Source organism: Perissodus microlepis, chromosome 20, assembly GCF_051167445.1.
Source record: "Perissodus microlepis isolate ML-2025 ecotype Zambia chromosome 20, ASM5116744v1, whole genome shotgun sequence".
Classification (NCBI taxonomy): domain Eukaryota; kingdom Metazoa; phylum Chordata; class Actinopteri; order Cichliformes; family Cichlidae; genus Perissodus; species Perissodus microlepis.
The window spans coordinates 5,796,227-5,813,645 of NC_140480.1; the positions used below are offsets into that span (position 1 = coordinate 5,796,227).

At 38.9% G+C, this 17,419-nt stretch overlaps 1 protein-coding gene across 1 annotated transcript; it reads right to left on the reverse strand.

Moving 5' to 3' along the window:
* Nucleotides 1–2,163: 2,163 nt before the first annotated feature.
* LOC146363929 (uncharacterized) lies at nt 2,164–13,969 on the reverse strand. Its single transcript, XM_084916678.1, has 9 exons — nt 13,928–13,969; nt 12,987–13,236; nt 12,191–12,331; nt 11,427–11,564; nt 3,734–3,880; nt 2,914–3,045; nt 2,614–2,751; nt 2,288–2,425; nt 2,164–2,186 (listed from the first exon to the last, which is right to left on the reverse strand). The coding sequence occupies exons 1-9, from the start codon at nt 13,967–13,969 to the stop codon at nt 2,164–2,166; spliced, it is 1,149 nt and encodes a 382-aa protein (XP_084772804.1).
* Nucleotides 13,970–17,419: the final 3,450 nt, after the last annotated feature.

A 17,419-nucleotide genomic window follows, 5' to 3' on the forward strand; every position in this document is an offset into this window, starting at 1 on the left:
CCACGTTTACTTCTAAGCGATGAATTTTTGTCTCCAGTACTGCAATCTTCTGCAGGAGGCTGTGGTAGTCATCTGTGTAGAGGGAAGGCATCTTGTTGCTAGTTAGCCTAGCGGTTAGTACCTTTCCAGGCTATTGAGGCTGTTCGGTGCCCAGACACTGTAATCAGGCTTCAGCTGTGTGTAGGCCACAGACACACGGAGCGCTGAAGATACGGTAACTATAAAAATGCTGCTGTTTCTGTTAAGAACGCTTTAGTCCTAATGATCTATAAGTGTCCAGAAGCTATCGCAGGTAAGCTCATACGGAAAAAATCAGCATAAAAATCAATAAAAAACAACAAGCATTTAAAGAGCAACGAGAGGAAATGTCCACACTCACAAAAGGGGGGGTCACACATATCAACTATATCTAGTTGATATAACCGAACTATGGCTTTAAACCTGTGACATTACAGCAAACTAACTTGTTTATCTTGCGCTAAATAGCGGAATATCAGTCTTTAACTAATATACTTAGTCTACCTCAATTTGTTTTGCATTTTTCACAATATGTCTAAGGAGCTTGGAAAGAAAAGCGTCTGGACTTCTTTAAGTTGCTTGAAGATGTTACACCTCTCATCAGGTGAGTGGGTGTTAAGGCGTCTGGGAGGTGATCTTAAAACTGTATTGTAGATGGCAGACAGTTGGTGTCGTAAACCACCGCCTCTGTTCAAAGATGGTCGCTCACAGTGGACATAAATGGCTTCTTTCACTCCTCTTTCAAACCATCTTTCTTCTCTGTCCCAAATGTGAACACTGGTGTCCACGAAGGAGTGACCTTTGTCCTTTAGATGCAGATGGACAGCTGAGTCTTGAGGTGGCTCTTCTATGTTGTGACATGTGTTTATGAAGTGGCTGTTTGGTCTCTCCAATGTAGAGGTCTGGGCATTTCTCACTACACTGTACAGCATATACTACATTGTTAAGATTGTGTTTAGGAGTTTTGTGTTTGGGATGAACCAGTTTTTGTCTGAGTGTGTTGCTGGGTCTGAAGTAAACTGGGATGTCGTGCTTGGAGAAGACTCTCCTGAGTTTTTCTGATAAAACGGTTACATAGGGGATGACAATGTTGTTGCGTTTGTCTTTCTTAGTTGGTCTCTGATCTTCTTTTCTGTGCATCTTTGCTTACTTGATGAAAGCTCAATTAGGATAACCATATGTTTTAACAGCTTCCTTTACATGTGTGTATTCCTTCTTTTTCCCTTCAGGCTTAGAGGGAACTTTTTCTTACATTTCAAAGCAGGAAATCACTTGTTTTCCAAGTGATTCTAGTGATTGTAGATAAAAGGGGAAGCCCTTTACCATTTTTTTGCACTAATTTTAGTTACACTTTATAAGGTAAATACAATTACTTGAATGTCATAAAGTGTTGCATTTGATTTGTTGACTCATTACATTAGTGACGTGTCAATTTTAAGCACTTTCAAGCAGGTACACTATGTTGATGAAAGTATGGGGCCACACTTTCTTTCTGAATTCAGGGGTTTTCAGTCCAGTTATCGCAGGTGCATAAAATTAAGCACCTAGTCATGCAGTCTGCTTTTACAAAGATTTGTGAAAGAATGAATGCTTTTAAAATCCAGTTTGAGACACAAGTGAGAAACAGAATGTTTTGATAATCCATCTGGATAATTTTGTGTTCTGACAATAAGCACTTTCCATTCTTGCTACATTTCAACAGGTGAGGGGCAATTTTTATTGGTATATATAAAGAAGAAACACACGAGGCATCATGCTATAACTATGTAATTAGAAATGGAACAGATATACTATTCATAGTGAAACACTGTTTCTTCAATATTTTCACACTGAAGCAAGCTCGCATGTTGTAAATAAGAGAACAAGAATAAAATGCCAACACACCGTTTTTTATTTGTAAGACAAATATGTCAGTTTGAAGAAAATCAGAGAGACATGATTATCATCAGAAACAGAAAGTGCTTATCACACTAAAGAAGAAAAAAGTGATTTGGATTAATTTGCAGAGATGGTCACAGTAAGTTTAATGATGTTTTTTTATAGATTGGCAGCAGAGCTCACTGCAGGTGTAATCACAGGTTGTCCTGCAGCACGTCTGATGTCCTGACCATCATGATAGTAGTACTCGTCACACATGTGGAGGCCTCAGACAGGGTACAGATCCCAGTCTTTACAGACACACCAAAGTCAAGAATAGGCTTAGTTACAAAATTCCTTAAACCACTTGAAAAGTGTTTAGGGAGTGTTTGGTACTTTGTTCATATCTCACCCGTGTAAGGCGCCATGCACTGACGACCACATCCACTGAAGCAGCACTTCTCATTATCGGGGCAGTCACTATCATTAGAGCAAAATTCGCCACACCTTCTGTTATCGAAGCGTCTGCGAGGACACACTCCTGGTTTCACTGAAAAGAATAAGAAAACATTAAAGAAAAACTCTCCCTCTAGATATGATCTCATTAGATAACCCATGTGTGACATGAATGCATGGCACCATATATAGGTGCCATGCATTCGTGAAATGCACGGGTCCCTTTTTTTACGAGGGTCACACATGGGTTAAGTGTGCAAAAATACTTTGCTCATCTCTCACCTATGTATGGTGCCATGCATTCGTGTCCACATCTGGTAGAGCAGCACTTCTCATTACCGGGACAGTCACTGTCATTGGAGCAAAATTCAACACACAGTCCAAAAGTCAGGTGCCTGCGAGGACACACTCCTGGCTTTGCTGATAGGAAAAGTAAATTAGTACAAACAAAGAACTCCAACTAGAGAGTGCAGTAAATTTAGCCTAAACGTTATTTTTAAACTACTTCTTATATTTTAAAATTAAAAAGATTTAATTAAATACACAGCCTCTTAAGAAGAAATCAAACATTGTGAGACGTACTGAGAACAGGAGGGACGCAGACTTCATCACCATTATAGACGCAGCATGCGTGGTCTCTAGGACAGTCATTACACCCCTTACGTGACAGAGCAAGATTAAGATGCTGTGGACATTCTGGTTTGTGAGGAAGCACTAAAGCAGAAAAGGACATAGATCATCTGTGGTAAAGTGGTAAATGAGATAAGAGTTCTGATGCTGTGTGATTGCCAGTTTGGCTGTTTAATGAGACAAACCAAACATGCACATTTTAGTAATAAACAGTAAGCAGCATATTATAAACTGAACATGTCTGAGGCAAAATAAACTTGCTTGTTAAAATATCTTCAAGTTAATTGCAAATATGTCTTTAAACGCTTAATTAGCTCCAGCCGTCTTTTCACTCATCCTCTTTCCCTGTCGTCTCAATGACATTTCTGTCTATTGACTCAAGATTTAATTTTCTTTTTCACCCTATCTGACTTCAAATTCGTATCTTTCTGTTTTGCTCTGATTGTCACAGTGCTGGACCTCCATCTCATACTTTTTGTCCTATGTGCGCGCGCGCGCACACACACACACACACACACACACACACACACACACACACACATATATGTATGTATATACAACGTACATATTTAAAACTGACCTCTTGACCTCTCAAGTTTCATGAAGTTGCAAGTAAATGGTTTTTTTATAGTTCAATTAAATAAGTCAGGTAGAGACATCCTTTGCAATCACTCTTTTTCTCTTCTTTCTATTGTAGATGATATAATAAAAGAAATATCTTGCAGATAATTTTCACTTTGGAGTGATCTTTGCTACTTTGTTCATCTCTCACCTCCGACAGGAGCCATGCACTCATGTCCACATCCATTGGGGCAGCACTTCTCGTTATCGGGACAGTCATAGTCATTAGAGCAAGATTTAATGGATTCTTCACACAGTCCAAAGTCCCAACGTTTGCGAGGACACCCTCCTGGCTTTCCTGAAAGAAATGAGAAATCAAAATTGACCAAGAACTCTAACCAGAGTGTGTGTTAGGTTGTCCCTCTGAAAAATCTTATTGAACCCTGCAGCAAATGAATCAAAATGTCTTGAGGCTGCCGGACACTGGCACCACCGGGCACTCTGACCACCACCAGTAGGCAACAGGTGAAGTGTCTTGCCCAAGTACACAACGACCAAGACTGTCCGAGCTGGGGCTCGAACCGGCAACCATCAGATCACAGGACAAACTGCCAACTCTTGAGCCACGGTCGCCCGAGGCAGTGAGGCAAAAAAGGATATGGATCAGCTGTGGTAAATCAGGTGACAGCTGAGGTGACAAACATGCACATTTCAGAAAGAAACAATACTCAAAAGAAACTCACTTTTTAAAACGTCAGGTTCAGGTGTCACCAAAGAAAAAGCCGTGCCAAAGTGCACCAATGCACAAAGTGCTACAATCAATATACAAACTGTAGACGAGCTTTTGTCCATGTTCACCTCTTTTTTTAAAAAAAGACTGTCCGCAACCACTGACTGAGCAGCCAGTTAAAGGATGATGGATCACTGTGCTTGTGGTCTTATATTCTGTCTGATAAGGTTTCATATCAGACACATTTAGTTTTTTATGTTCCTTGTTGCTCAAAGGATGATACAAATTTTGTGTTTACATCTTAGTAAAACAACTAGGCAGTTTTCATTATCTTTATTATCCAGCATGACAACAACCACATAGTCATAGAGAAATTAACACCACTTTATCCCAATGTTAACTTTATTTTTATACTGCTGAACCTTGTTGGTAACCAAGATTTTTAAAAGTTCTTAGAAAGAGAACTGGACAACACAATCACAATATATTTTGTTTCTTTATGTGCTTTGTATCCTTGTTTATTTTATTTTTATTTTTTCTGTTCCTGTGGTTCAGATAGGACCAGAATGTGCCTTTAGATAAGGAGGAGTCAACTCACTATGACATTCATATAACAAAATTATCCTTAGCTATAAAGTGTTCTTTATCGTCTTTTTATTGTTGTTTTTTCTCCTTGTTCTTCCTCAGGGTTGTATAGATATCCCTTGTTTTTGTTCACCTCTTACTAGAATTCCATTCAGTCTCTAATAGTCTAAGTGATTTTGCTGTTTTTTTAGGATAACAAATTAATGCACTATATTTGATCACATTACCATCAATGCGTTTTAAGTATTTTTTTTTCTTTCATTTCTTGCACAAACCTTTCTTCTTCTATCTGTTGTTGATGTTTCGTCTGTTTCTATGAGACATCAGAAACATCACTACGTGAGGTCCATTCACCATGAGAGACGTGATAGGGACAAATTAATGAGATAATATGAGTCGGCACAACTGCATTTTCCTTCTGCATGAGCATGAGGTGATACACAGTTTAGTCTGTATTAGATTTCAAATCACTCTGCTGGGAGACTGGACGGCCAGATTATCTGATTCGGTCCCCTGATTGTGATAAAGTGGTGCCAGCACACATAATCTACTGTACTCTGTCAGGATGTACACAATATGTTTGTACTACATGTAAGGTTTGATTGTTTAAGCAGTTCTTTTATGGCATAAGAAATAGTCCAAAGTGATCAAAAGTGGGGAAACATTCCTAACAAAAACAAGTAAATGTACTTATGATGAGATAAATGAACACTTATAAATAATACTTTAAGTAATGTGGTGTTCACTAGTATAAAAGGCAGAGGTCAGGTCCATCGTCAGCAAAACAAAACACTGTCTCTCATAACTTCACTGAGAAGAGCTGTTTCACTGAAATGAGCTCAATGACACAACAGACATTTTCACAAATGCTGTGTTTGTGTAAAACAGCTGTAGGCTGCACAGCTGTAACCTTTTCTAAACTCTTAAAAGTAAATGGTAATGTTTAAGGTTAGCTAAATGGTTTTTTGTTTGTTTGTTTTTTGTTTGTTTTTAAGTGGGTGGATATATAAGATTCTCAAAACAAGCAGATTCTAGTGGATCCTTGATTATATTGAGCACACAGAGTCAGATAGACTGAAACACATTTTTGAGCAAAGGTGCAGGTCAAATTTTGAGAGAACAGAAGGATGCTTTCATCCAGTCAGCTAACACTGACAACTCAGGTAACCGAACAGGTAAAAAGCTGGAGTACAACAACGATAAACAAACAACAAAAAGGCTTTTACAGCCTAATTTGAAAGAACTGATACAGCTGGTTAAGAAGGAGTACATAATGTAAGGTTGCTGAATGATACCTTAGGATTACCTCTGCTCTTTGAAGCCAGGTTTGAAAAAATAGGCGTCCCTCACATGTATTACTGAAATGTTGAAAAAAACTGTCATGGTTCTGGGTCAGTTCTGACCCAGCATTTTGAGTTCTCATGTTTTGGTTTAATTTTGTATTTTTGGTTATTTTCTTGATCTATTGTCAGACGATGATGATGATGATGATGATGATATTTAGTATGTTCCAGCTTATTCTGGTTTAGGTTTAATTCTGCCAGTGTGAAGTCCATGTTTCTTAGTCTGCGTCTTTGTTTATTGGTTCCTGTTTTATTTTGAAAGATTATGTCTTATGTCAGTGTGTCCAGCTTCGCTCCCCCTGTCTCGTTAGCCCTAACCTCTCCCAGCTGTGTCTCCCTCCTGTTTTCCATTCCCTGATTACTCCCCTGTGTATATTAGCCCTGTGTTTGCCTTTGCTCAGTGTCGTGTCCCTCAGATTGTGCCTGTGTGTTTCTGTTCTCAGTATTCATTGTTCAGTTCGTGTTTTGTTTTCTGCCAACAAGAAAGCTGAGGTTTTTGACTTGCATTCAGCCTCCGAGTCCTGCATTTGGATCCTCACCTCCGCCTGGCCGCACACAGAGCCCTGACAAAAACAAAACAAAAGTTCCTTTAAAGGATGGAGATGGATGTGTAAACGAGTTGATCTCCACAAGAGATGAACTTTTCAAAGAACACTTTAAACAGCGAGTACTGGCATTTATCCAGGGATGAAAGTTTAAAAACGGACGCAAACATTGACTTAAAAGGAAAGACTGATAACAAACTGTTATTAGTCAGGGAGGACAATAAAACACAGCGCAGTAAAAAGGATCCTTAATCCTCACCTTAAAAAGCATAAGAAACTGTTACTAACAGTTATCTTTACAATTTATTGCACTATGTGTTTACATGTTGGATGAGTTTGGCTAAAATGCATTAGAAATTGACTATATTTTTAAATTCTTAAGATCAAAGGAATGAGTAGCAAGATATATATATATTTTTTTATCATTTATTAAAACTTATCATCTTTAGCGACTGTACATTTTTTAACTAATGCTTTTGATAAAAATTAATGCTTTAAGCTGGTAACCTGTATTTAAGAAAAGGAACAGTCTTCTGTGGTGAAACAATTTAAGACAGGTCTACCAAGCAATCAGTTTTGTTCACCTTAAACGATGAAAAAATCATTCAAGAATGCATTATGAGAGGCATTATATTAAGATGAGAAACAGAGTCAAATATTTACATCCAGTTTCAGTAAGGAGTTCTCATAAACATTACACACACAGGCAGCCCAGGAGAGCACAGGCTTGAGCCCTAATGAGCTTGTGTTCAGACATAGTGCGCATGGACCCTTGGCTGCATTAAAAGATAATGGGGTTGATTCAGAACCACTTAAAAACTTGGCTGTCATTGTGAATGGATTTAGACTCCAATTGTTTGTAGCTGGTTTTATGGCAAAATGCACAGACTGGAATGAAGAGTGTGAATGATTGTGGCACAAAACATCGTCAGTTTAATCCTGGGGATCAAGTTGTGGTGCCGTCTCCAATTGTGGGATCTCTATTTCAGGCCTGATATACAGACCTTCATATGGTCAGAGAAGCTTTCTGATCTGAACTATTTAGTTTCAACATCAAAATGGACAAAGTCAGTTCAGCTTTGTCTTATTAACAAACTCAAACTGTATCATATAAGTGACATCCACATCTGCTCAGTTGTTCCTTCAGCCCCTGGCACTTCACTATTTTCCTGTGCTCCTTCTTTCTTTCTTTTTTTTCTTTTTTCTTTTTAAATTCATCTGTAGTCCTTACCATCTCATGACCAGAGTTGGCAAAAGTACAGATATTCTGTACTTAAGTAGAATTATAGATGCTATTGTTAAAAAAAAAAACTACTCCAGTAAAAGTTGAATTACTGATTAAGCTTCTTCACTCAAGTAAAAGTGAAAAAGTACCAGCTGTGAAATGGACATGCCACATCTCCTGGTGATTAATACATGAAGAGAATTGCCTTTCATGCATTATTGTTCAGGCTCAAATTGGTTTGTTGGACAAAGTCAGTTCAGCTTTGTCTTATAAACAAACTCAAACTGTATAATATAAGTGACCAAAATTCTAGTCAGAGTGTTAAGGACATTGTGCACCCTGTTTTGTCTGTTTCTTAGTGGTTAAAGTATACCTGTTTGTTTGGTGATATACCATTTTGCACTGACGGGATTGAACATGATATTGATGTTGGAGATGTACAGCCAGTTAAGAAGTGATTCTATCGCAGGTCACCCGAAAAGCTTAAACATATGGGTGCTGAAGTTTATTTTATGCTCTGAAATGACATTGCTTTTCCATCTATCCTGGCGCCAAAGCCAGATAAAACATTTTGTACAGATTTAAAAGTCAATTCTGTAACAAACTCTTTTCTGTTCCCACGAATGGATGACTGTATTGACCAGGTTGGATCGGCCACATTTTCAAGTAAATTTGATTTGCTTAAAGGTTATTGGCAGGTGCCATTGTAGGCACGGGAACAGGAAATATCACCTTTCACTACCCCTTCTGTTCTTTATTCTCATAAAGTCATACCATTTGGTTTAAGAAATGCTCTGGCAGCATTTCAGTGATTAATGAATAAAGCTGTGACCGGCTTAGAGGGTCACTGACAGGTAGGATGCTCATCATAATCGCATCCAAGCATTGTTTGATCGACTGGCTGATGCCAAGCTTACTATTAACTTGGCTAAATGTGAGTTTGCTAAGGTGATGGTGATCTATCTTGGCCGTGTGGTGTGACGAGGGCTTGTGGCCAATGTGACAGCAAAGGTTGCAGCAATTGAGGAGCATCTTCCTTCAACAACAAAGAAGGAACTCCAAAGAGTTTGGGGTTTGGAGAGTTATTATAGAGGTTTGTTTTACTTTATTGATTTATTGATTTATATAGCACTCTCCACAATAATATAAAACAGATGAACATAAAACAGTACAGTCAAACTTACAGCAAAAATCTAATTAAAAGCTAGTCTAAATAAATGATTCTTAAGATGATGTTTAAAAGAATAAATACAATCCAGGCAACGTAAAGATGGAGGGAGAGAATTCCATAACCCGGGGGCCACCGCTCTAAAAGATCTATCACCTCTGGTTTTAAAACATGTTCGGGGGACTACCAACGGCCTTTGATTAGATGATCTCAGGCTGCAAGAGGGAGTGTGAGGCTCTAAAAGATCCTAAATGTAAACAGGAGCGTCATGATTCAAAGCTTTAAAAGTCAGTGAAGCTTGTGAACTTCAAGTTTAGTTGATTTCCAAAGGCGTTCTGCTTTCCTAAAGAGTCAAAGTAAAAACCTTTCCACTGTTGTATTCCCACTGACTGAGTTGTTGAAGTGTGCGTCCTGCATGGCACATTGCCGCAGATCTCAAAATGGTGGTGCGCGCCTAACAGTTTTATTACCAGCTCTCTCACTCTAGTCTAAACAACAGTGTCTCAGTAACTTTCATCTAGAAGATGGTCCCCTGTTATCTACTTTTTCCCAGGCAAGCGTAGGCGAGAGTCTACAGCATTCTACGCCCCAAGGACACGTAGTCTAATGCCTTTATTTCAGGGCCGTGTCCACTTAATACTACACTATATGGTTATATGGCATTTTAGTTAATATAAAGCACAGAATTAAGGCACTTGAAATAATTTCATCTCAACAATGTCAGCTAGCGTTTGACAATATAAAGCCTTTGTTGTGCTTCCCTCCTGTTTTAGCAGCTCCATGTTTTGATAGTGCATTTACAATCCTGGTGGATGCCAACCAAGTGAGCACGGGGGCAGTCTTGCTGCCGTTTGTGACAATGTGTCATCAATTTTCTAAATAAATAGCCCCCAAAAGTTGGTTTTATTCATCTAGACAGAATGAACAGTATCATTCTCAGTCGGAGAAATGTTTCGTCATTCAACCAATTGACTTCTTGACTTCGAGTGACTGAAATGAGAAACTTTCAGTCACTATGTAAATATACTGTTTACAAGTAGATTTGCTTCTCCCACTGAAAACGTTACGTCCAGATGAACAAAATCAAATTTTGGGGATTTCTTTACCTGGATAATTGAGCATGTAACAAGACTCACTTCTAAAGGTGTTATTGACATGAAATTCTCGCCCGATGTCGTCAACAACCCATTCAATCCACACATGCAAAGAAATCAACCCATATACGTCCATAAATTAAGTTAAGTGTAATAATAAGAAATGAAACAGGGGAACATGCTCACTGAAGTGTATTTAATACTTCATGCAAAAGCCTTTTTTGGTGATGACAGTTTCAAGACGCCTCCTGTATGGAAAAGCTAGTCACATGCATTGCTCAGGTGGGATTTTTCTTTCTTTTTTTCTTTTTTTTTTTATCAAGAATGTCTCATTACATTTTTCTATTCATCCTTCCTCCAGTTATAAGAAGCCTGCCAGTGCTGCATGGTGAAAAACAGCCCCACACTAGGATGTTCCCACCTCCAAACTTCATTGTTAGTATTGTGTTTTTGAGGTGATATGTGGTGCCTTTTTGACCTCCAAACATGGTGTGTATTATGGCCTCAAGAAAGTTCAGTTTTGGTCTCATCTCACCAGAGAATATTCTCCCAATATTTCACAGGCTTGTCTAAAATGTTTTTCAGCAAACATTAAACATGCTTGAATATGCTTTCGCTTCAGCAGTGGAGTCTTGTGTGGCGAGTGTGCATGCAAGCCATGGCAGCTGATTGCATGACTTCTTGTTTTCACCAGAAATCAGAGGCCTATTAAAAATGTATAGCAAATCAACAGGTGAGGGGCAGTTTTTATTGGTCTACATAAAGAAAAAACACACAATTAATTATGCTATAACTCTTTAATTAGAAATGGAACAGATATACTATTCATAGTCAAACACTGTTTCTTGAATACATTGTTTTTCCCACTGAAGTAAAATTGCATGTTGTAAATGAACAAGAATAAAATGCCAACAGAAATGATAAGAAAAATGTGTAAGAGAGACATGATTATCATCAGAAACAGAAGGTCGGAATCACATCAAAGAAAGAAAAATGTGATTTCTAATCAGCAGAGCTCACTGCAGGTGTGATCACAGCACGTCTGATGTCCTGGACCCTGACCATCATGATGTAGTACTCAGCACACATGTGGGGGCCTCAGACAAGAGCCCGCCAGACTTTACAGATAGACCAAAATGAAGAATAGGATACAAAATGCCTTTAACCTCTTGAAAAGTGATTAGGGAGTGTTTGCTACTTTCTTCATATCTTACCAAAGTAGGGCTCTATGCACTGATGACCACATCCACTGAAGCAGCACTTCTCATTATTGGGGCAGTCATTGTCATAAGAGCAAGAGTCAGGACACCGTCTGTCATCCAAGCGTCTGAGAGGACACACTCCTGGCTTCACTAAAAAGAATAAGGAAACATTAAAGACAAAGACCTTTCATAAGAGAGTGTTACGCTTTCCCTCTGCAAAATATCAAATGAGGTTATTAAACCCCCCATTCAGTCATTGACCACGTGGTTGTTTGCAGTATCCAAACAACTGCATGGTCATAAAGACGAATCACGTCTCACAACATGATCCACAACTCATCTCTTAGTTTTTTGCAGTAAGTGCACATCACATTATCTGTATGATATTATGTGTGTGAATGTGTGTGTGAATGGGTGGATGACTGGATGTGTAAAGCGCTTTGGGGTCCTTAGGGACTAGTAAAGCGCTATACAAATACAGGCCATTTACCATTTACCATATTATATCAAATCTTGCATTTTACAGTATTTAGTAACTATTTGCACATAATTTAGAATTTAGGCTTTTTTGTACACTATTTTTCATCTTTATCTTTTGTATTTTTATTTTCTTAATATATCTCTAATTCTCTCTAATAAACTTTTTCTTCCTGTCTCTTGTGCTGCTGTAACTATTGAATTTCCCCAGTATTGGATTAAATAGAGTCTATGTCTAGCTGTTTTATATGATGTGATAAAACAGATATGCTGTAGATGGTCACTTTGTTAATTTTCACCTATGTAGGGCGCCATGCATACATGTCCACATCCGTTATAGCAGCACTTCTCATTATTGTGGCAGTCGCTGTCTTTAGAGCAAGATTCAACACAGGGTCCAAAGGCTGGGGGATGCCTGAGAGGACACACTCCAGGTTTCACTGAAAGAAAACAAAGTCAGTATAAAGAAATGAGCAAATATGGACATGAAGCTGTAAAGCGAGAAAGAAGTGTGATCAGCTGTAGGAAATGCGGTATGAGTTCTGTCTAAGAGTATGTGACAAATGTGAAACATTTTATTGACTTTTTAAGCAGCTGTCTACTCAGCGTTGTCATCTGATTTTCCTGTTCCCATTGTCTTCATTAGTATTATTCAAGGTTTTAACTTAATTGATATCTTTATACATTTCATTAGCCCCAGCTGTCTTTTCACTCATCCTCCTCTTTCCCTTTCTTCTCAAAGACATTTCTGCCCCATGACTCAATATTTAATTTTCTTTTTCACCCTAGTGATTTTTAGTTCATGTTCTTAGTTTTCTATTTTGCCCTGATTCTGTTTCCCAGTGGGAGACTGCTGTATCTCCATCTACCTGTTGGCTGAGGTATCGATTTACTGATGATCCAGATGAATAAAATCTAAATTTAAGTCAAATTTTCAATTTATTCTTTATATTTTTGGCAAAACTTACACAGTGTTAAGCAGGCGCTTGCAAATTGCCCTCTTTTTTCTTCCTTCTATTGCAGATGATATAATAAACAGATCTTGTAGATTATTTTCACTTTGGGGTGGTCTTTGCTACTTTGTTCATTTCTCACCTTTGCATTCATGTCCACATCCATTGGAGCAGCACTTCTCATTATCGTGGCAGTCACTGTCAGTAGAGCAAGATTTAACACATGGTCCAAAGGCTACGGGAAGCCTGAGAGGACAAGCTCCTGGCTTCACTGGAAGGAAAACAAACTCAGTTAACAAATATGTACCTGATGCTATAAAGCGAGAAAGAAATGTGATCAGCTGTAGGAAATGAGATATGAATTCTACGATTTGTGGTTGCCAAATTGGTTGCTTAAAAAAAGCAAATGAGAAAAAAAACTACATATCTAGATAGAATGCAAAGCTGAATAAATCTGAGTTTGAAAAAAAAAGCCTGTAATTTCCAAAAAGCTCTTGCTGAAAATACTGTCAGAGTGTGTATACTAGTCCACAACCACAGGCTGAGCATGCCAGTTAGAGGATGCTGGGTCCTTGTGCCTGCAGAGTTAGTCTCTTTGATACCATATCATACCAGACACACGTTATAATAGTGTCGTGTATCATAGTATCTTGCATTTATATGTTAGCAATTAAACTAGCCTGCTGAAAAAAATGTCCATGAACAACAGTGACTTCACTTTAACTTTACTCATTTTCACTTTGGGGTGGTTTTTGCTACTTTGTTCATTTCTCACCTATGACTGGAGCCATGCACTCATGTCCACATCCCTTGAAGGAGCACTTCTCAATATCGGGGCAGTCACTGTCTTTAGAGCAAGATTCATTACAGTCTGCATGTATATATAACCTGACAGGGCACACTCCTGGCTTTGCTACAAAAAAAGAAGAAGAAGCAACATCCATTTAGACAAGAAGCTCTAGTAAATGCAAATGTGGCTACATGCTTGTTATTTTATTTAATGATATTTTTCACACACACTCTTAAGAAGACATTAAACATTGTAACACGTACTGAAAACAGGAGGGACACAGACTTTCTCACCATCATAAGTACAGCATATGTGGTCTCTACTACAGCTGTCATTCCCATACGTTACAGAGCAAGATTAAGGTGCCATGGGCATTCTCCTGAAAACAATCAATAAGTAGACAGATTGTAAACTCAATACAAATCGAGACAAAAGAAACTCGCCTGTTAAAATGCCACCGCTTCTCAAAGTAGCTGCGCAAAAACCAGTGCCAAAGTGCGGAAATGCTCAAAGTGCTACAATCAACACATAAACTGTAGACGAGCGTTTGTCCATGTTCACCTCTTGACTGAGCAGCCAGTTAAGGATGCCAGATCCTTGTGTGTTTATAGATTTATTATCTCTGATAAGGTGTCAAATCAGGCACATTTAGGGTTTTTTGGGGGGTTCTTTCTGCTCAAATGATGATATGAATCTTGTGTTTGAATATTAGTAATACAACAAGACAGGCTTCAATATCTTCTTTATCCAGCATGGGAAAAACCACATGGTCATAAAGAAGATTAACACCGCTTCAATGTTAACTTTTTATACTAATGTACCTTGTTGGTACCCAGGGTTTATCATTTCTTAGAAATAATTTTAGTCTGAAATCTAATTGTTAATCTCTTGTTCAGTACTTTATGTCCTTGTTAATGTTTTTAAAATCCTTTGTTATTTGTTGTTGTTGATTTTTTTAGTTGAATCAGACTGTGGAGACTTAGGAGAACACTTTGTATGACAATCGTATAATAAAATTACCCTGTACATTCTGTGAGGTAATATATAGTGTTCTGTATCTTATCATTAGGATTTTTTTTTTATCCCTCAGGGTTTTATAGGTATCCCTTGGGTCTGTTCACCTCTTACTATAATTTCATTCTGTCTCAACTAATCGATACATGTGAGATTACTAATTTTTAGGATGAGAAATGAATTGTAAGTGTTTTCTTCTCTTTCATATCTTGTCGGTTCAGCATTTCGATTAAAGCTCCGAACAAGCTTGTTGCACACTGCTCACTTTTTCTTCTTCTATCTGTTGCAGATTATTCTTCTGTCTCTATGAAACATCAGAAACATCACTATATGATATCATACCCATGAACCATGATAGTAGTGATAGGGACAAATTTAATGAGATAATATCAGTCTGCACAATTGCATTTTGTTTCTGCATGAGCTGACACACAGCCTAGTCTGTGTTAGACTTCTGATCACTCTGCTGTGAGACTGGACTGCCAGATTATCTGATTCGGTCCCCTGATTGTGATGAAGTGGTGCCAGCCCACATAATCTACTGTACTGTCATGATGTACAGTACCACGTCAAAACACAAAAAATGCTTAAACACACACACACACACACACACCTACCTATATACAAATGCCTATAGAAACATATATAGCATATACATGTGCAGTTTCTCAGCTGTTCTTAGGACTGCGCTTTTCTGGACAGAGATCTTGGATGTTGTTCCGGGGATCTGCAGGAGCCACTCGCCCAGCTTGAGGGTCACTGCACCGAGTGCTCCAATTACCACTGGGACTACTGTTGCCTTCACCCTCCACATCTTCTCGAACTCTTTTCAGCCCTTTGTACTTCTCGAGCTTCTCGTGTTCCTTCTTCCTGATGTTGCTGTCTCTCTGTATCACTACATCTATTACTACAGCCGACTTCCTCTGCTTGTAACTAACCAACTAACCAACCACTACTACGTTCGGTTGGTTAGCCATTACCAGTTTATTTTTCTGTATATGGAAGTCCCACAGGATCTTAGCTCAGTCATTTTCGACCACCCTGTGGGGTGTGTCCTATTTTGACCTCGTATACTATGCCAGTCACTTGGTTATGGCATTTCATGTATGCTCTGCCAGCTAGCATCTTGCACCCTGCTGTTATGTGCTGGATTGTCTCAGGGGCATCTTTACGCAGCCTGCATCTGGGGTCTTGCCTGGTGCGGTAGACCCCAGGCTCTATGGATCTTGTACTTAGAGCTTGTTACTGTGCCGCCATGGTCAGTTCCTCTGTGCTGTCTTTCAGTCCAGCTTTGTCCAGCCACTGGTAGGATTTATCTACCAGGTACTTCTATCTGCTGGTGGTACATGCCATTCAGGGGCCTGTCCTTCCATGATGTTTCCTCCTCTTGCTCCCTTTCTGCTACCTGAGGTATTCACTAAGCATGCAGTCAGTTGGAGCCATCTTCCTGATGCACTCATGGATGTTTCTGGACAGGGGTTCTGACACTCACCAGTTCTTTAATGCCTGACACAAGCTTCAGTGTGGTACTGAGAGAGGTAACTGGCCGGTAGTTGGATGAGACCGGTCCTTTCTGGGGATACTTGGGGATCTGGTAGTTGTTTCATTTGTGCTGCCAGACGCTCATGGAGTGCAGTCAGCTTCTTCAGCCAGTAGGCATAAATCATGCCCAATTCTTTATACTGGAGAACCTTTCTTGGGTGTCTTGGATGTCTGGATCCTGTTCAGGCAGGTTCTCCCATATGTTATTCCAGTATTGCTCTGTCTCCAGTCTTGGTGCAGCTGCTGCTCTCATATTGTACCCCTGCCACAATGAATATACCCTGGATGGTACACCACTGCCTTATTGGTCTTGATTGTACTCCATGAAGGGTACTGCTCCTTGTGACTGTTTATCTTATATCATCTCCAAGATCACTCCTACCTTGTTGCAGATCAGTCATGGCCGCAGTAGGGATGGTGGGGGTGATTATATCTCGATCCTGGCATGTAGTGTTACCAATACGCTATTCAACTGCCACATACACACACACACACACACACACACACACACCTAACATAAGTAACCGAGATAAACTAAGCCAGAACAAAGCCGCTGCCGGTTTCAAAGTGACCTGAAAGTCTGTGAAATAGGTAGGTCTTCAAAAAACGATTTTTTTTGTGCCTCACAACAAAAGGCAGTCCTTGCATGTTTCACTGAACTGTTGAAAAGAAAAGAAAAGATCCTTTAAATGAAGGTGATGACTGTGTAAAAGAGTTGATTTCTGCAAGCACTCAACTTTTCAGCAAGAATACATTAAACAGCAAGTACTGTTAATTTTCCAGGGAGAAGAGTTCAAAACAGCAGCTAACCTGGCTATAACAAGACACACTTTTTGTTAAAAAAAAAATTTTGTAAAACAAAAAAAACCATTTTGTTGAGACATCAACATTATCTTGAGGGAATAAAAATGCATTAAAAGTGTCAGAATATTTAACAGTAGTAGAAGAAGAGCGAACCATGTAGCAAACGGGAGACAGAGACACAACAAAGGACAAGTGAAAAAGAAAACTGATGATCAGAAATAAAAATGTCCTCAGAACAAATACAGTCAACAACACTTTTTTGTTATTGTAGTTCACATTTTAGGATGAATGAAAGAAATCCAGTCAATTTGTTGCCTTCTAGTGTTTATGGACTAATGAGAAACAAAAAAAATATGACCTGCGAACAGTAAATAAAGCATGACACTAACAGGGTTTTTTATGTATTCATTCTTTCTGACTTGCCA